The sequence below is a fragment of the Rattus norvegicus genome, chromosome 1, assembly GCF_036323735.1.
Source record: "Rattus norvegicus strain BN/NHsdMcwi chromosome 1, GRCr8, whole genome shotgun sequence".
NCBI classification, from domain to species: Eukaryota; Metazoa; Chordata; class Mammalia; order Rodentia; family Muridae; genus Rattus; species Rattus norvegicus.
The window spans coordinates 264443661-264464213 of record NC_086019.1 but is presented as its reverse complement, the minus strand read 5'-3'; the positions used below and the strand labels follow the sequence as shown (position 1 = coordinate 264464213).

The 20553-nt window shown below is 41.2% G+C and overlaps 1 protein-coding gene and 1 long non-coding RNA gene across 18 annotated transcripts in view; one reads left to right on the top strand and one right to left on the bottom strand.

Annotated features, from left to right (window-relative positions):
* Positions 1–20553, bottom strand: part of Vti1a (vesicle transport through interaction with t-SNAREs 1A) — a 305634-nt gene that overhangs the window by 202958 nt on the left and 82123 nt on the right. For 2 of the 17 annotated variants that reach the window (XM_039090100.2, XM_039090108.2), the window contains one exon: positions 5677–6994. The exons of 13 other annotated variants lie outside the window; for them this stretch is intronic. In XM_039090100.2, the coding sequence (XP_038946028.1) occupies positions 6960–6994 (35 nt within the window). In that variant the 3' untranslated portion in view covers positions 5677–6959. Of the gene's footprint in view, positions 1–5676; positions 6995–8469; positions 14676–20553 lie in introns of those variants that run through there. 2 more of the 17 variants (XM_039090105.2, XM_039090117.2) reach the window with 1 other exon arrangement.
* Positions 6876–8363, top strand: LOC134485256 (uncharacterized). Its single transcript, XR_010063306.1, has 2 exons — positions 6876–7003; positions 7859–8363. It is a non-coding gene; the product is annotated as an uncharacterized LOC134485256 (long non-coding RNA).

Here is a 20553-nt window from a genome sequence, read left to right as displayed (position 1 = left end):
TCCGAGAGTCCCTACAGTTCAATCCCCAGGACCTCACAAACCAGGGTACAAGACTTGCATCCCACCACTCAAGAGTTGGAAGCAGAAAGTCAGAAGCTGCAGGTTATATTACAGTGTTTCAGGGCAGCCTAGGACACATGAGACATTTGTCTCAACCCCCAACCCCCACACCACACACTCACTTTTCCCCTAAATATATTTTTATTAAAGGCCAATCGCTTGTTCTGAGGAGTAAATGCTGCTCAATTTTTAGCATTGAAATATTCTTTTCTTTATAAATGGTAAGAATTATGCACTTCTTTAATCCCACAGCCACGCCATGGCTACTAAGTGAGACCCTGTCTCACAAACAAACAAGCAAACATGCAAACTGCAAGTCTTGAGTGATAGCCAGTCCTCCTCCTCATCTGCTTACATGGATAATAAACAGCTGACATTCCTCAGACTTAGCTAATGAGAATTGTTTTTAAACTTGTTTTTAAAATATTGCAGATAGTTATCTGCAACAAATGATTCAAGGTGTCTAATGAGTAATTTAAAAATAGAAAAACAAAATTAAAAATACAGTATTTCCCAAGAACCCACAGATATTGGTAGGAATGAATGGGGTAGACACAAGAAAAGGGGCTACACAGTCAAGCATGGATTTCCCCATACTGCGAAGCGCCTGGGCACCATCTTGAACATGGAGACCATTCCTCATGGAATCCAAGAGTAACAGAGGGCATTTACCCATTCCTCCATTCCTTTTGCTTCTTTCTGCTGTTTTTCATTTTTATTTCTGAGACAGCTCAAGTTGTCCAAAACTCGAGATCATTGTGCATTAACCTCCTGAGTGATAGACGGCAAGTGCGCATGTCACTGCTGCTCTCCAGCTCCTTTCTAAGTGACAGAAATCCATCTCGAATTAGAGAAAGCAAAAGTAAAGTGCAGAGAGGAAATATCGATTACTGCAGTAGAGACCTCTGATTGATAGTGTGTAGTGTAACTGATCAGCTGGGCAAAGTGATCTTTGACAAGTAGATTTTAGATACAGCTCATCTAACATCCAGATTTTATTTATTATTGCACTTACTGGAAAATATGGAGGATCTTCAGTAAAGCTGGGAAAAGCCACATAGACAGCAGAGTGAGAAACACACTCTGGATTCCTTGGCTTTGTCTTTTGCTTCTAGTGTGCCGCCCCCAAGTTAAGAATTTCAGCAGATTTGTAAATCACTTTTGTGATCCATATTCCCTACCCTGGAGGTGGGGAGCTCAGGACGCAAATCTTTACCCCAAGTGCAAATATCATTGCTCTCTGATGTCTAATAATGGAGCTAGTCAGAGGCAACTGTTTGGTATTTTCCCAATCAACATACCCTGTGGTGCATCCAGAATTCCGCAGGGCCACTGTGGGTAGGGAACTGAAGACAGGAGGCAGAGGAAGGCAAGGAGCCTACAGTGTGTCACACAATGAAATGTGCATAGGCACAGAGCATGAAGTCAGGGCCATGGCATGACTCACTGGCTCTGGAGGCAGCGAGCTTTGTGCTGAGTGTGGCTTCCAATCGCAGCTTTCTGGCTGGCCGGACTGTTTAAAATACCTGTGCTTTGGGTTGAGGGCGTGCTCCCTCAGGCCTGGGTTCATTCCCACACTTAACAAGAACGGACTTCACCCTCAGATGAATGGATGAACCAGAGGCATGACTGGTGTGGAAAGCAACTCACTGGTCTCAGATCTCGGTGAAAAAAAGATGTCTCCATTTCAAACAGCAATCCTGCTAACATACATTTCATTGCCTCTTTAAATAATGGAGACTATTTCCTTTCCTTTTCTTTTTTTAATTGACTTAAAGCTACTTTTACAAATAGACTCCCTGGGCTGTTTACAAACACTATGATGGCTCTTTCTTTAATGACAATTTTCTCCTAAGATGTCAAGTCTCCCCTAGCTCTTCTGTTCAAGATAAAGAGATAAAATAAGCAAACAAGTACAGGACTGCAGAAACAAACTGCTTCCGAGGATTTAAACGCAGGAATGCGATCAATCGACAGCCACACCTTCCTTGCCAAGCCTATCTGGCGTAACAATGCTGGCCCTGTCTTCCTTGAAGTCAACAATGACGTGGAGAGACAGAGGCTTCCCTCAAGTCACACAGGGACAAGTAACTGATGACCTAGTAAACTGCTTGCTGGAAACAGCTAGCTCAACATGTAGGTTTTTGTTATGGGTTTTTCTAAGGCATGCTAAGATATTTGCCCAAGACTGGTGTTACATGTTATAGAGAAATAAGTTCCCTTACAATAGACACTGGATACATGGAATGTTCCTAATTTCTCCTTTAAAGTTTAAATGTGGATGGAGTAAGCAGGGTGGGAGGATATTTACACAGGGCTTAGGACATTATGGGGTTCTGAAGAAGCCACGTGGTCTCTCAGCTTCAATTTCCTGCTGCACTATCTCTCCAGTTCCAACATGTGTAAATCCTCACAACACGTATGTGGTGCACAGGAACAACTCAGTATGTTGGTATGACTTAAAATTCTTTTACTTTCACTTTCACTACTGTTCTTTTAGGATGAATGTGAAAAAGTTCTGAAATAGATGGTGGGTTTCTTTATTGACGTAGAAAATGGATCAAAAATGTCCTAGACAGTGTATCTCAGTATTGATGTTCTTGCCTGGCATGTTCAACAGCACTAGTTCTAGCCTTAGCACTCAAAACATGATTCCCGCTAAACACATAATGTTCAACTGCTGTCTTAGTCTCTCCAGGGGAATGAACTAGTACACGAACAATAGTTTCCTTTGACATTTAGTCATTTTATTTAAATACTTTGCTTTCCTTCAGTAAAGGTGCAACTTTAAGAATGGTCCTGCATCAAAATATGAGTCGGTATCCACTGGCCAGTGGATTGCATTTTATACTAATCTATCCAGCTGGAGATCAGACCCTCCCAGCAGGGCAGGCCACGGCTCAGGCTCAGTCCTTACACCCCTGTCCTACTGGGATGCCAGAAGGAAGGGTCCTTCCTTAATTTTTACATAGGAAGTCATGCTTTGTCTTGTTTTGTTTTATTTTTGCTATGGGGAAAAATAAGGATTGATAGTTACCTTAAATAAGCAACCTTCAGGCAGCCATCGGTGTCCATACAGGTTTTCTGGTACCGAGTCAGCAGACACACTGTGCTAGGTTTCAGTGTATGCCCTGGTTTCATTTTTCACGAAGGATAGTGATATATTTGAATATGTGGCTCCTTAGACCAGCATTTCTGCTTACATTTGAAAACGGACCACAGATTTAAGACAATAAGCCAGGTAAGTGTGGGATACCACGCTGTGGGTGTACAGAAGTGTCTCCTTGTGCCAAATGTCTGTGACATGAGCAGATAACAGCCTGACTAAACACCCCTCACGTAGACAGTTCTCTCTAAATAAACAGACTTTGCAGACAGGTCTGAGGCGCTTCAGAACGTGGATTTTTCCAGGTCTTGCTGGTTCATATGTAGAAGTTAAAAGCCCCTCTACCCAAAGCCACTGCTCAGAGAGGACGAGACCGAGGCCGCCTGCCCAGAGTGCCCCATCTGGGCCACTTGAGTTGGGACACAGAAGTGAAGCTTTCAGTAAACCTGCAACATGCTGGTTCTCATCTTCTCTTAGCGCATGCTGTGAGTAACGTCACATCCTATCTTCCCAGCTGTACCCTAGACACCCGATTTGTTTGGGAGCCTCAGACTTAAGAATGCACAGAGATCTGGCAACAGTGGTATGGATGACACCACCATTTTCCAGCTCACTCTTTGGAGAGGAAAGAGCATAGCTCGGTTTTCTAAAAAGAGGTGCAACTTAACTTTCAACTCTGCTTTCAGGAGTAGATGTCAAGTGGGATAATTAAACACTCAGGCATGCGATAATGAAAAACGGAGGACATCTGACTTCAGATGTCCCGTCTTTAAGATTGGGAACTTGACCTCCCTAGACCTCGGTGTTCTCATTGTCAAATGGGGACAGCAGCAGAAACACTCTAAGATAATTATGAAGGCCAAATGAGATGTATAACTTCACTACAAAAGGCAACAAAAAAAAATAATCTACTTGGGTTTCTAGAAACTGTGTAGTTAATCCACTGGGTTGTATACCTTGAGTGGGTCTCTTCCATTGAAGAGAGACACAAAGATGAGCAGAAGAGAGATAGAATGCAGGAGGCAAAGCGTGAAGCCTTCAAATCCCCAAACTAAAGTAAATACAAGTAGGAATAGAAAATGCGACCATTTACATGATATTTCAGAGTGTACACGCAGACTGTATCATGTGTAACTATGCTGTCTGCTATAGGACAGGATTGGAAATCATGACTGGAACCCTCTGGTCTTTCCAGAGAGAATCATCTGCCATCCTTCAGCTGCACAAGTGGAATGCAGTTTTGTTAACAGACAAAGCAGACCGTATCACACATCAGCATATATAATTCCTCATGGGACTTGAAATGTGGTGCTTATATCTGGGGCCACACACTTCCCTCTGTCCCCACAGTACAGACGACAGCTTATTTCTCTGCATGGAAGTTCCAGAGCTATAAAACAGCTATGGATAATATCTTGGGCTTCCAAATGACTTCTGAGTACATTTTGCGAAAGATAATTAAAAACATGATTTCCAACAATAATACCAACCAACTGGAGCTCCCAGGGACCAAACCACTACCCAAAGAGTACACAAGGAGGGACCCATGCTCCAGCCATATATGTAGCAGAGGATGGCCTTGTTGGGCACCAATGGGAGTAGAAGCCCTTGGTCCTGCCAAGGCTGGACCCCCCAGTATAGGAGAATGTCAGAGCAGGGAGGTAGGAAGGGGGAGTGGTTGGAGAGGGGGAATGGGATGGGCGCTTATGGACAGGAAGCTGGGAAAGGGAATAACATTTGAAATGTAAATAAAAAATAGCCAATAAAAAACATTTAGAAATACTGAAAATCCATCTATTCATTTTGAGATTCAGTAACATATACATACCAATCTGGCACTGCCTGTTACAGACTACTGCTCATATAAATACCAGCTCTTTATATTCTTCTTTAATCAAAACAGTTTTTCTTTCCACAAAGTTTCACATGATCTAGAGTCATTTCCAGAGGCAGTTCACCAATCCTTGGGGAAAACTGGTGCTGTAAATCTGTGGTAACTGCCGGATTGGCTAAGTCATCCATACAGACAAGCCTTACAGAGTCTCCCACATCTTATATGTGGATAATAGATGCCACCGATTTAACAAGTCAGAGACTGACCATGCCTATTACCCAACTTGGTAGAGTCTACGTAATAGTTTTAGGTACAAGAAAATCACTGAGTCTCCTCCATAGAAACACTGCTGATGCTGTATATCAAGTATTCATTATCAGGAAAATATTTCATTATATAAAACACACTACGAAGAATTATTAGTCCATACTCTATATTCCAAACTGCCCTGTTAGTTCTAGTATAGTTGTTTGAAATCATAGACACAAACGCCATCAACAATACATCTCCACATATTTTTATAGTAAAATACCTGCCATCATGTACATGAATTCATAAGAATTCTATCCCAGCAAGTCACACTTTATAAAGTAAATTATGTTGTGACAGTTGAAGTAGATAGTATACTATATTTGCAAAATAAAAATATGCTATGTAAAAAGCTTTGCAAAAAATGTTATATTACAAAGAATATGACTTTATTTGTTCTTAGAAACATTTTTAAAATAATAAACTTACATATATTACTATCAAGGGCAAAGCAGCCTCCATCTAAACACTGGGGAAATGTCCCCAAGGCATACCCGGCTGACGGCATCTTCTGCACTGCCCCTGAGGAGGTGCATGGGAAACGACGGGTGTTCATGAGGTAGATTTTAGGACTGAAGCAAGTGAAGGCTTGGCACACAGACAATCGGGCACAGCCACATGTGCCACTGATACTTGTGGACTTTTTGCCATGAGATAATTATAAATCTCACGTTCACATTTTCATTCACAACCTCAAGTATTACACAGAAACAGTTCCCATCTCATGGCGAATGACTCTATTACATGAGAAAACAGAGGCTTTCAAAGTCTATCTATGCAAGGAAATGACTGCAGAGCCCTGGTTTAGAATCTGCCAACTTACAAGACAGATGAGAATGACATTTAAATCTACACAAATACTTGAATTTTCTCATACGTTTGACAAAAATATTGGATTACTCTTCAAATTTTCTTTCCAAAAATTAAAAACTAAGAAACATTAAAAGTGAAAATATATTTAGAATATTATTTTGAATCTATTCTTTTAACTTATATTTGAATCAATGAATGCAACAAAGATATTATTACAGATTTTCCTGCTAGCTGTATTTATGGAAATAAAGAAAAAAATACAATGTAGCAATAACAGCATACTGGTCTGTTCTTATAATTGTTTCAAATCTTGCATTAGGAAAGAAAAGATATTTGACTTCAGAAGATTTTAATGCAGTACTGCTAAATAAATTTTAATACAGAATTTCTAAGTATATATTTATATTTAGTATATTTGACATTTTATATTTTGCCACTTAATTTTAAATAATCTTCAACAGTTAAAATAACTTCAGGCATTTAATTATAAATATTTTTCAGGAGCTAAGTTTTTAAAGATGTGTTTACATATATCTTTAGAAAATGATGAAAATATATTGTGCTCTGTAAGCATGAATTTAAAATTCTTAGAAAGTATCTTAAACTTTGCGACAGTTGCGTGCAGATACCGTCTTTTGCTGTAGTATTAGACACATGGAAAGGACAGTCCTCACGGCATGCACTACAGGCGGCAGCAGCTGACGGTGGCTCAATGGCGCAGCCTACGTGTGGAGAAGGGTAACAACAAGAACGGAGCACTGCGGCAGGCTCCCGAGTTCCATATGAGGGCTGGAAGTAGAGTGAGGCTTTGGGAAACATCACAGGCGGATGAACCATCTACTGCACCGTAATTTCCACTGCCATTTTTACAACTATTTGAAGTAAGTGAAAGTAAAGATTAATAAGACAGAAATAAAAAAGATTATTTCTTTAGTTTGAATGGCATCTAAATAAAATGAACATTCTTTTCCCTCCACTTAAAACACACACACATACACACACACATGCACACACACAGAGACACACACGAGACACACTCTCACACACAGACAGACATACAGAGACACACACACACACTCACACACATACAGAGACACACACACTCACACACAGAGACACACACTCACACACGCGCACACACACACACACACACACACACACACAGAAGCATACTGTTGTCTGTCTAATATTCTCCAATAGCTTATATATATTAGATTAACATACAACATTGGCCTTCATTATTCCTTTCCGGTAGTAGTTTCCTCAAAAATTTCAAACATAAACACTTAATGAATTCTAGTCATGAAGTCATTCCAATTTAACCATTGCACTTGCTGATTAAGCAGATGCCGGCTGCTTTGTGGTCCGGGGGATAGGTGGGCTAAATACAACCTGTTCTGCTATCTCAGGTACGGACTTAATAAACACAGTAACTTTCCTAAATGTTCTTCATCTCCATATAGAATGGCTCTCCAATTAAGTATGGACGGCTGTTTTAGCCGAAGGCACTATGGTCCTTTATCTCCCAAACGTTATTAAGGTAAATATATAAATATGCATGTTTGAGATATTAAACTAGCCAATTTCCACAGAACATATCTGCAAACACCCAATAGTAATATTATAGTGAGAGGAAACCACTGAAACAAGTTTCTTAGGCGTGCACTGAAAGCCAGCACTCTAGTGCGTCCAGTAAATTCCATTCCTTGTTATTTATATATTTTTATCTCTTTCAGAAGCCAGGAGCCATCACTTAGGAAGGACCTCACCACAGAGCCTCAACTTTCCTCGAATCGTGCAGAGCCGACTGTTAATTCTAACGTTGAAAAGGGCTGTGTGATTAAAATTTGAGCTCATTCCTCTTCTCCATTATTATAAAAAGGGGGTGACCCTGTAAATTTACTCAAGCTGTTTAAACACAGAAGGCGTACAAGCACTCAGAGGCAGCATGCCACAGACCAAGGGCGATCAGGAAAGCTGCCTCGGTGACGCTGCAGCTCAGCAGCTTCAGCCTCACAATATGAAGGACTTTTAAAGATGTACTGCAGTCACGCAGTAGAGGTCTCATCAATGTGACATTGACTCCAGGAAAACAAACTAGCAGTGGGAGCAAGTACGATGTGCTGAAAGGCAGCAGCCTCTGCGCTCTCGACTGATACGTGGGTTTTCCTTTTTTTTTTTTTTTTTTTTTTCTGTTGTTCTGTTAGAAATCATTGACTGTTAAACAAAACTAAAACAGAAGCTACTGAAATGCCTGGCCACTTATAATTTAATTCCAAAAGCTCTTTTTATTCTGTAACAATTGGTTACACTTGTGTGTTCTCTCTCTCTCTCTCTCCTCTCTCTCTCTCATCAGATTTATTAACAACAGTTTCTAAACTATCAAGATTTATTCCACTCTTTTATTTCATGAAGCACTGTTGTTTATTTCTCTCTTTAGTTGACACTATAAATTCTTCAGTATTTCAAAACGCAGCTGATGATCTCGGTCTTGAAAATTCTGTGATGGAAGACTGTAGACCTCACAGAGCTACACACTGAATGTGGAAGCTTAATTGACCCTTTACCTTTTGCCTTAAAAACAAAGTCTTGCTAGCCCTAAACTTTACAGTCTCCAGTAGAATGGTCAGGCCAAGTCTGAGGATCATCTGGCTTTGAAACAGAGCTATGGACATGCTAAAAACAACCCGGAGGAACAAATTAAAATTAGATTTACCCTTAAGTCTGCCTGCAGTAATTTCTCAACTTAAATTGTGTAAAAACATGGACGCTAGTTTGGCATAATAAATTAAGACCATCAGAGACAGTCTCTCATTATTGGTCTCCAACAGTTGTCAATGACACTATTTTCTGTTTGCATTTCCTCAGGCCTTGTTAATGTATCTTTGTTTAGGCTCACAAGTCTAATGGTCAATGTAAACATAGTCAGTAACACACTGGGCCTGGAAAACAAGTCCAGTGGGCAGACCTATGGAAAGACCATTGGGTCTATTGCCAAGTATGCAGTGAGGCTACAGCCCTGAAATGCCAGAGATTACTCTTTTATAGAGAGATATGAGAAATGAATTAGTCTCTTAAAAATTTTCTCAAAAGTCTTTGTTAGGCACACAAAGCCCATCAAGGAAAAGGCGGAAGGTCTGGAAGCTGAACCCTGTGCTGCATGGGTTATGGTCTTTCTTTGTGGTCTTGACTAGGGATTGTACCTTAGTTACCGTAGTTGAAGCGTAAAAAGACTTTGTCTGTAACGCTATATACTGTTGCTAGTGACCCTCTAAATCCTTGAACCAACTGTGTCTTCTGGTGTCACAGAAGATAATGCCAATTTATTGCAATGTGTGGCTTTTTTTTAACTGATTAAAATGAAGCCGTAAGCACGTGACAATGGAATTAGCACATTTGGAGCCTGTTTTCCCACATCCCATTTTGCGCCAGTGTGGCTGGTCCCTGCAACTCTACGCGGGTGCAATTTTAATGACTTTGCTGTGTTTTGATGTTCTTAGGAAAAAAGCTTGGCTTGGTGTTTGTGGAGAAGGTAGATACGGCGGCTGAAGAGCTGTGATTGGGAACATGGTGACATCGGTGCTGCTTTCCGATAGGATCGGTGTCATTTTCCTCTCAGCGATAAGACACCTCCACTGACAGTGGCTGATTAGGGGAAATTTTATTATAAAATTCACTTTTATCGAATGAGGATAGAGTGATAAATGGTTCAGCCTCGGGGAAAGAGCAGGGATGCACTCCCCATCTCGGATCCCCTTCCCTCTCCTCGCTTTACAGAAGACTCCGTCTTAGCTGTTAGTAATGGCGTAAGAGGGGCCCACGACACACGATTGTTAGGATAAAACTGTCTGAATCAAGAGACACTTAGATGCTGTTATAAAAGAAAATCTATTTTTATATAGTCATAAATCCCCTCCTCTCTCCTTCTCTAAGAGATAAGATTGCTTTTTCAACCTTTTCTCTATTTTCTGGAGTTACCTGATATTTGCTACTTAGGGAAATGTAACACCATGGAAAATCAAACTGAAGTAATCTGGGCTCAGTTATCCTAAATATACTCAATATCCTCGGGAATAAGTATCTGCTAAGCATAGCTAGAACACGGACAAAGGAAGCAGTGGGCCGTGGCTCCTCGATTCTTTGTCGCATTCTAATAATCCAGAAGAGGGGAGGGAAGAAAGGCAACTGGGAATGCTTCTGTGTGTAGTCAGGGGTGATGATGCACCAGCCCCAAGGGCAGAACTTACCCTGCACCCCTGCAAAACTGGATCTAAGTCCCAAACGCTGCCCGACAATTACTTGAAAGTCACCCAAAGAATAGAAAATATGTGTGATACGCTTTGTTCTAAAAGACTTTTCTTTCTGATGAAAAGTTCATTAGTGCCTCGGAATAACCATTCTGGCATCATAAAATAGCATGCGATGGATGCCACGTGGCTGAGAGCCCCACGGTGCTGGTGAATTTGAAACATTAAAGAGGATTTCGTGACAGATTTCTCAATTGGGAGGAGGTGAGTATTAATGATGAAAACAACTCAGAAACGCTGTCCTTTGTGGGGGACTGCTCCAAGGACAGCAGTCTCCACGTGTTCCTGGGGCCTGCCTCCCAAAACTTTCTTCAGAGACTTCTCTCTAGATTCTTCTCAAATGCTCAGGTTAGTATAACCCATTTTGGTGTGGAGTTCCATAGACATTGGAGTTTTTTCGATGTCAGTGAGCAGAGAGTCACGTTAAAACATGTCACTTCGTTTGAGCTAAGTGGCCAATGTAACAAAAGAAAAAGTACTCGGTTTTCCAGAATCAATGCTGATCCACCGTGATGCTGGTCAGTGTGAGCATCTGTGGTTACTTTCCTATGCCACAACCAAGGATGGCTCTGGACAACAGAGGGGCAGCTGGTTAATGTCCCCGGTCCAGCTCTTCTCTCTACACATTTTGTGCCTAGGTTTCTCTGAGACACACATTATACTGAAATTCATGATGAAGCCATGTTCCCAAACTGCACCCCAACTTTCTCTGTTAATGGAGACTAATTGTAACCTAAAAACAATATCAAAGTAAGCTCAGGGGACCAAACTGGGAAACAGTGAACAAGAAAAGCCGCTCAGCGGCTAAAGCGTGCAGCAACCTCAAGAGTCAGACTTGTTATTGGCTTAGTATTTCCCACCAAGTGCATGAGAGTGAGCACATGCAGACGCATGGAACGCCAGCTTAAGGAAGGAAGCCTTTCTCCATTATAACCTTGCCAAGTAACAGAGAATGGTTTTCACAACAACAATAGTAGTGTTTTTGAAAGAACTTTTGAAATGCTTTAAAAGTTTTCACAGCGACAGGCAGATAAAAATTCAAAAATGCCAAAACCCACAGCATACCTCCTTAAAGGCGGCTGATGAAATGACCATGACTAGTGTAAGGCTGAAGGTGGGTGGAAACCTTTCACATTAAGCACCTTAATCTGTATAAAGGAGTGCATTTCAATCATTTAAGATGCTCGCTTATGTTCTCTAGGAGCAGACAGCAAAAATGAGCAATGGATGAATGGCACTTACATATATAAAGAAGGGGCTTGATAGAGGGGAGCAGCTTCGGAGAGGATGCACATCCCTGACAGGTAACAGGAAGACAGAAACCCAAGTAACGAGAAGGCTGCCTGTCCAGACCCTGACACAAAGTAGAGACAGACAAGTTCAGCACGTGAGTGCAAGCCTTTAATTATTAAAAAACAAAAAAGATTCTAAAGACTATTAAGGTGAATTTAGTCATGAAATGTCCTAAAAGAAGTCTGAATAGAAAATCTCTCTTAAAGACCACCAATTCCCATACAGCAGTGACGCAGACAGGGAGGTCCAGGTGTGCAGTGTATTGTGGTCATAATGGCAAGGACCCTGTCCAGGCCAGTCAGAAATAGATCTGACTGACTAGCTTTGCACTTCTCATATGGCCTAAAAGCAGAACACATGCCTACCTGTAGGTACTCATGAGTACAGTTACATACATGTGTGTGTTCTGCCTAATCTCTGTGAGATAAAATGAAGTCTCTTTTCCAGGTCAGAAAATGTTACTATGTTTCAACTGTTTACTCATAGGATACTGAAAAAAGGTTTTGTTTTTTGGAGGATACATGTAAGAAAAGGCGTATATGTCAACAGGTGCTTTCTGTTCTGTCACGAGCATCACCAAGAATGGCCATGCACATCTGCGTGCACAGAACAAATCTCACTGAAGTCAAAGGCTCCCTGATTGGTGAGTGGCGAGTGGCTGGGGTGAAGGGGAATAGCCGCTGAGGAGATCTTCCACTGTGGAAAGGTGGCAGAGCAGGACTGCAGCACCAGGGGAGCACAGAGGGTGAGGGAGGAAGAGGCAAGCCCCTTCTGTGGCTGCATTGAAGTGGGAAGGAGGCCTGCGGTGAACAAACTTCAGATGTGAGGAACAAAAGGGCAGGTTTCCAGGGCCATCGCTCTACCTTTTCCTCAGCAGAGAAGATGGGGAGGTCTCAGGCTGCAGCCCCGCGGAATTACCTTCAACAGCCTGTATTTATTAGCGAGGTTTGTCTTCCAGGTATACAGGGGAAGGTGTTCATTACTGTGTATGAAACAATTAATGGAATGGAACTAACAGGCTGTGCTTGGGGAGAGTTAGAAGCTCTGTTCTTTATCATCTAATCTGTACATTAACATAAGCAATAACTAAGACATCAAGTCTCTTGATAAAAGTTTTAAAATTGTGCTCAATAATCATTAATGTGGCTTAGGCCAATTTACAACCGCCCCCCCCCCCCCAATGAATAATTTGGAGGACGGTAGCTCCTAGGCTGATGGCGGATCTGAGGTTGCCAGTTACAGGAGTACTTAGGCGCCCATCGGCACAGCAAGATTCAAAGCCCTGGTAGGCTTCAAAGAGACACTTTTTCCCCTCCTTCTAGAACTCTTTGCTTTCTAGTAAAGCTGCAACCACAATGTTCTCTCTCTTAATGCCACCATAAAAAATCAAAACACTTTAAAACAAATTGATGTACTCTTTAATACAGTCATCGCATCATCACAGGACCCTCGCACCCTGCGTGGTGACAACCGTAGGGATGCAGACCACACATCTCTGCCTTTGTTGCCTGCTTCAATGCTTAAAGAGAAATTGAGAGAGAGTGTGTATCTCGATCGAGATATGGCACCTTTGAGTGACAAGACCTAATCAGCTTATCTCGACACTAATAAAGTTGGAGCCTGTGGTGCTGGTCTATGGCCAGCACCAAGTGAACTTTTACTAGCCAGAGCCTCGCAGGTCAGGCCGTAGCCTCTGCTTCTCTAAGCTGGATGAAATCAATTCTTAATGGGGTGGCTTCATCTTGATAAATCTCTATAGTCTTCATTCATGATGGCTGTGGAGGCAGTTTAGCTGGACAAACCATCTAAAGTAATGGCCACACAGTCAGTCTATGACACGTACGTGTGTACATGGAATCAATACGTAATGGCCACACAGTCAGTCTATGATACGTATGTGTGAAGCAGAAAGTCGCTTTTTCTAAAATTCTATTTTCCATTTAAGTGACTTTATTAATGGGATTTTTTTTTTCAATTACAGGATGACAAGATTCCTCTACACGTTAGGAAACAAACAGGTCTATTTAATAATTTCTGTCATACAATGGTGTTAGCCTGGGAATTCCTTGGGGTGGAACTGCGCAGCTGACGGCCTATACTGTGCTACTTCTGAGTCTGCCACTCTTGTGAGCCAACCTGTTCAGGTGAGACATTTGCTAGATGCCCTAGTTGACTGATGGGAGTAGAGAGCACAAAGCTGAGAGATACACACAGGCTGAGGGAGTTACACTGACACACACGCACCTTTTCTTTGAGGTAACTTGTGGATAGACCTTTCAAACCAAGGACTGTCCACCTAATTCAAGGAAAAAATTTGATTTTTTAATATTTGTTTATAACTGCTATATAAAATCTAAACTTTATGGGTAAGATATAAATAAATTATTAAAGCATTGTCTGATTATTTGATATGTGATGGAGTCCTGAAACAGAAGATTTACACAAATGTGCATGGTGGGGGGAGTGCGCTCGCACGCGCGTGTGCACACACACACACACACACACACACACACACGATGAACATTTTTACTTCACCTTTCCTACACAGTTACCTGAAGGCATAGCTGGACTGTCTTAATAATGTGGCCTTTGATAAGAGCCCAGTGTTGGGGAAGCACTTTGAAATGATAACAATTGTCTAAGAAAGGCCACATATCTAGACATGGATGAATGAATATATCTTATATACATGTTAGAATATAACATGGTCCTTGAAACCATTCATAGGCACCGCTTTTAGACTGAAGTATATCTGCAGAGCTGTAATCGTCTGCACAGGACGCAGCAATCCTCAACACCTTCCCAGCGAAGTCTTCTAGATGGTGCTCACAGAACACCTTCAGCAGCACCTTCCCCTCTCACTGTAGTCTTCACGCCATAATTGCCTCACACAGAATCCACTCCAGCCATATCATTCCGTATTATCTCTACTGCTGAACATCAGAAGACAATTCTGCAATAAAATTTAATTTATAGAGCTTATTTTCTACTAATCTCCAAGCAGAGGAAAAATGAAACTGGCCATTCCATGCTATGAGCCGAATGGCGATGTGTATTTCCTGAACAGTAACACTCCAAACATCCACTCTATCATACTGAAAGGCTAATGTATTTTAAGTGTCTCAAGCGTTATATCCTAGAACAGAAAGTTAAAAGCTCTTGAGAACATGGAACTTAGTTCAGTAGGAGGGAGTTCTCCTTGCCTACACAAGGCCCCGGGCTCTGTCCCTACCAAGATAAAGCACAAGAACAAACAAAAGCTGAAGTGCAAGCTCTCCTTTGCCAGGCAGTGGTGGTGCACACATTTAATCCCAGCACTCGGGAGGCAGGGGCAGCAGAGGCAGGTGGATCTCTGAGTTAAAAGCCAGCCTGGTCGACAAAGCGAGTTACAGGACATCCAGGGCTACACAGAGAAACCCTGTCTCAAACAAAATGAAATAAAGACCATGTATGAAAGTAAGACTCTTCGAGGGCTAAGGGCCTTTGGGGAAAACTTTTTCCCTAAGCTATAAAACAAAACAATTTAAAAACTTGTGACCAACAAAATTATTTCATTCAAATTATTAATATCACAGTATGGTCAATATTATCTTAGATTTTTCAACAAGAATGGAAACCAGTAATGACAAACGGGATTAAGTATCAAGACTTGGTTTTCTGTGTAAAATGACTGCCAGGTTTATAACCCACTGAGCTCAGTATTGCTCTCAACTTTAAAGTTCAAATGTATAGATTCCTTGCAGATTTTGGAGAACAAATTGCTACTCAGTTTATCTCAAAAGGCTTCTGTTGATCACTCCTGTTTCATAAAGCATCCATGTCTAAGTAACCACAGTCCATGAAGATGAACTTAATCTCATTTAGTAACAAACACAACAACCCCATTATCCAAGACTGAGATTCTGCTGTTTCTCCAATGTTATAGAATATCTAAGAATTCCTGTGGAAATTCAAATTTTTTACCAAACTTATTGCATAATTTAAAATGTATGCTGTTTAATGAATTGTGAAATTAGTGCTTTATACTAGACTGAATGAGACCACACCTTTGTGGACCAGATTTAGATCTCTCTGCCTTTTTCAAAGTTGTTTCACAATAAGGCCAAACTGATACTGAATCATTTACGAGGTCTTTAGAGTTGAAATATCAGTCATGTATGAACAGAACTTCTCTTCTGACATTTGAATTTTGGAACGAGGCAATTCTAAGACGTTTCAGGTTATGTAAAAATTGACATTTCTATATTAATATACAAAACAATGATTTAAAAAGGACTGTTCAACTAATACATACAGCTTAGATACTTAATAAAACTTTAGACATATAAGTCCCTAAGATATTCCCACAAGGACTTTTTGTTTATGTGCTTATTCACATCAAACTGTGTGCTATACACTTCTCTACGTCTCTGCTACATTCACAGGCAAGAACAACGCACCATTAATCCCTCTTCAGACCACACATTTAAAATAACTTCATTTTTGACATATAGTTGGACTATCTTAAAATGGTTTTTAGAATGTTAATCAAGAAATTAAATAAAATTCATGAACAGCATGAATCTTAGTCAGCTATGAGTTTGTAAAAAAAAAACAAAAAAAACCTATGAGTGACCTCCTTGCACAACAACCATCTCTTTAAACTCCCAAAGGAAAATGCTGACCTAGACAGGGTAATCTCCACCAAAAGAAACAGAAAAGACTTTGTAAAAGATGCTGAAACTGAGAAGAAGAAATAAGGGACATTCTAGAAGCCTCCAATTGATGAGCAGGCATTGGTTTTTGTTTGAGTCCAATAACAGCTCTTTATCGATCACAAAAGTTAATGCCTAGCAAGGTCAATACAAGATCTCAACTATTCCACTGTGGAGCTGCCTTGCTTCGCCACAGAAACACAGTGGAAGTGGACAGACACATTGCATTCGGAGAAACCAATACATCATCATCATAAAGACAGACTGCTTTAAAGAAACAGGAAAAAGAAGTTACCAAGGTAGAGGAGCTTGGTAACAACCTGGTCCTGTAGTTACAGACACCGATCTTCAGACATATAGTCCAGAACTATGAGTTGGGAAGTTCACCAAAGAGAAGCAAAATAATAACTCATACTGACAAATGGAAATCTCTGTGCAGTGTGCTGCGTATCTGAGCTATGATGTGCAGTAATTCTCCTAGAGTAGGTTTTTTGGCACTATTCAAGTTCTCTCTCTCTCTCTCTCTCTCTGTGTGTGTGTGTATTTGTGTATGTGTGTGTATGTGTATATGTGTGAGCATACACATGCATGTACACAAGCATCTATTATCCACATGGCAGCCAGAGATAACCTTAGGTGACATCCCCAGAATGTCACCCACTTTCCTCTTTCTTGTTTCTTCATACCCAGAAACTCTCAGGGTAGGCTAGAAGACTCAGGGATCTGTCTGTCTCTACTTTTTTACTGCTAGGATTACAAATGTATACTGCCACACATGGTTTTTTGGTGAGGGCTCTGTATATTGGATTCAGGTCTTTCTCCTTGTGAAAAGGCACTTTACCAACCATCCTTACTTCCTAACCCCTGAAGCATTTTTTAATAACTGAAATGGATATGGTATTAGTGTTTCCTTAGTTTTAAACTAATGTCCTTTTTCTGTTTCAGGATCTCACCAAGGGAAACATATTACTTTTAGTTATCATGTCTAAAGCTCCCTCTGTACAGTTTGCAATGTACTTCACACATGCTTTAGAAATGGAATATAAAAATCTGCAGAGTTTAATCTATTGTCAACAGTTAGACAAAAATACATGCAGAAGAATTATCTTTTGTTACAGATCTAAGGAATATAAAATCTATTTGAGAAGTGAATAAATAGAAGTACCTGGTAGAAAAGAAAACAAACAAGGTTGGACGTCTTAATGCATATATTAATGTTGATATAGACACCAGGTATTAAAGTCTTGTTTGTCACAAATGCTAGAAAAACCCCAACCGCACGTATGGCATGTCATCGATGTACCCACCCTTCCCTACCGTGCTCCTCGTAGTCAGGTTTTAACCACTTACAAGACAGTGAAGTAAGCACGAAATAGACAGTGTGGCTAGGGCTCAGCTCCCCGCACTCATGCTCTCTGCTATTACATAATAATAAAAGGTGACAACATGGTCTTCCCTACACTGCTTGCTTCTTTGGACACCAGTATCCCATGCAGCCATTGCCACTGGGCTACAGGCGGAACCTATGTGGAACTTAAAGGACGTGTGTTTTCCTTCATTTTCTTGGCTTTGCTGTTGGCCAAATGTAGAGGATTCTACAACCTAGGGCAGGGCAGAGCCTCAGGAGGAGAAACTTGAGTTTCTGGACCACTACATGGAAGGCTGTGTGCTCATTGGAACACCTGCACTGGACTTTCCCAAGAGAGAAACAGCATCAGTGTACCAAGCCACTGCGAGAACTACAGTCTGACATGGTCAGGCGGACGGAGTCCTTCCCTTAGGGCAGTGCAAGTGCTGACTGCACCTGGGCTGGCTGTTAATAGTTTACCTTCTCTACCCGAACAACGCCCGCACATGGTACCTGTAAAGCTGATTTACACACTAGGAAAGAACCAGGAAGGCTAAGGAAACTGCTCCATCTCGGCTATTAAGTGGTAAGGCTATTGACTGAACCTGCGTCTGTCTAGCTGCAAAGCTCAGAGCACACTCTAACTTGTTCTAGAGTAGGTGATGTAACCTGACACGTGGAGGTGAGCCCATGCTTCCTACACATACAACTTTCATCCTCAAAGGAGAGGGAAAATAGTCCACGCATTTGCCTCACTTCTGATGTAGAAGACATGGGACTCCCAATTTACAGAAGGCAGGCACTAGGCGATTAGCCTGTCTGATGTTGTTAGCATTTTTCAGATCAAGACAACGCTATATACAACTTTGGGAGAGCGATACACTGCCCCTTTGTAACCTGCTGATAATCTTACAGTGTTTAATTTGAGCAGAGTCTGGCAACTTGCGGAGGGCACGAAAAAGCTGCTGCTCCACAAGGTTTAGTTAACAAAGGGGAGAACAGAAAGACGTACTTGTTCTCACAACAGTATGAATTTAAAGAACTATATGGGGTGTGCATTCTACAGGAAGCCCACGTAGGAAGAAAAAGGAAACACTGTACCTTGCACACAGCAATAAAGATGAGGGTTCATTGTCACAGGGAAAAGTCACAGCTGGCAGGCAATGGGAGGGAGGCAGGAAGACATTTGGTCCATCTCCACACTTAACTTTTAGAGACAGTGTTGTGGCTTTTCTAAAAGTCTCCTTTTCATATTAACAAAGTCACTCCAGTCAGTTTCTTTAACTTGCCCACATGAAGACTTTGAATGACTTTGTAAGAGTCTTCTGATAACAAATTATAGCCAGAAAAACCAGCATCCCTTCTATACCTGCGCAGATTTCTTAGGGCAAAGTGGGCTGTTTGTTTTTATTTGGGGTGGGGGTGTTTGTTTTACTAGCAGACCTTTATCATCAAGAGATCTGCACAGAACACTGAACAGTACAGATCACTGGAAGACACACTGGTGGAGGAGAGAAACAATGCAAGGCCGCTCTCCCCCACAGCGCTCAAACTAACGGGGCTTGGGGAAGTCGTTAGGAAGCAGCTCAATCTGAGCCAATGATTTCCACTTTAAATAAATTACTCTGTTGACCAATAACCCCGAGATGATGGTGTAAATGCTGCTCACAGGGGCTGTCACTATTGCTGCTCCTTCCAGGAAGGCAGACAGACTTCCCCACAGTGGGGCGCAATTCTCCTTACTTCACTTCCAGGTGCAACTGTGGCTAATAACATTAACTTACCCAGCATTCCTCTTGTTATTTTAAAAATGAACCATAACCCAGTGGGTGTCCAACGAACTCCATTAAGATTTCTTTAGGGCCCCAAACTGCTAAACAAGTATCAAGGTCCCACTGTGATCTGTTTAAGTGTGTATGCAGCCAGTAAGTAACTCTCAAAATGAATAAGGAAGATTAGCTGAACCCTGAAGACATTTAAATGTAAATATGGAAGCATCATTTAATATATTTAAATGTAGATATGCCAGGACACTAGACAGTGAAGACCTGGGAATGTGGAAGGAGAGGTCAGGACTGATTACTCAGCAAGGGGCAGTCTCTGAGGTCCTCTTCCTCATCTGGTTTTAGGATAGTTTCTTCCCGTCTTTAAATAAATAGGTATTTATTTAACTATGACTTAGAATTTATATCTTAAGATGCAAAAGGGTAACACAGTGCCATGCATGAAAGTGGGCCTACCATGACAGCCTCTTTGAAAAGGGCTTTCCTTGGAAAGATGTATCCTTCAAGATATATATATATATATAGATATATATGGATATATATATATATATCTTATATATGTTAACTTTGTTCTTCTGTGGTAATGTTGGAAAACACTGTAGTCCAGCAGGAAATACAGACGAAGCCTTGAAATGTAGAGCATACACACAAAGCCATTTTTAAAGCTCATGCCCATCAGATTCCCACTCCATGTCTACATGGTCTTAGACCATTGCCAACCCACGCTGTGAAAACTCTAAAGCACCCACCTCAAAAAATCCTGTTAATACATAAACACAGCTGAAAAGAAAACTTCTGGGCATTAGAAGTCAAACTCAAAGGAAAAGAAACCTGATTTTCAAAAAGGACCCTATAGAACGTTATAAACTGCAGCCCTTGCATTGTATCTGGAAGACAATTGTCATGGCCACTGTCTGCCTTGCTTGTCACTCTTTTCCTCAGCTCACAGAGACACATGGAGTAAGGATGGCTTCATAATGTAGCCAACTGGGAAAGCGATAGGCA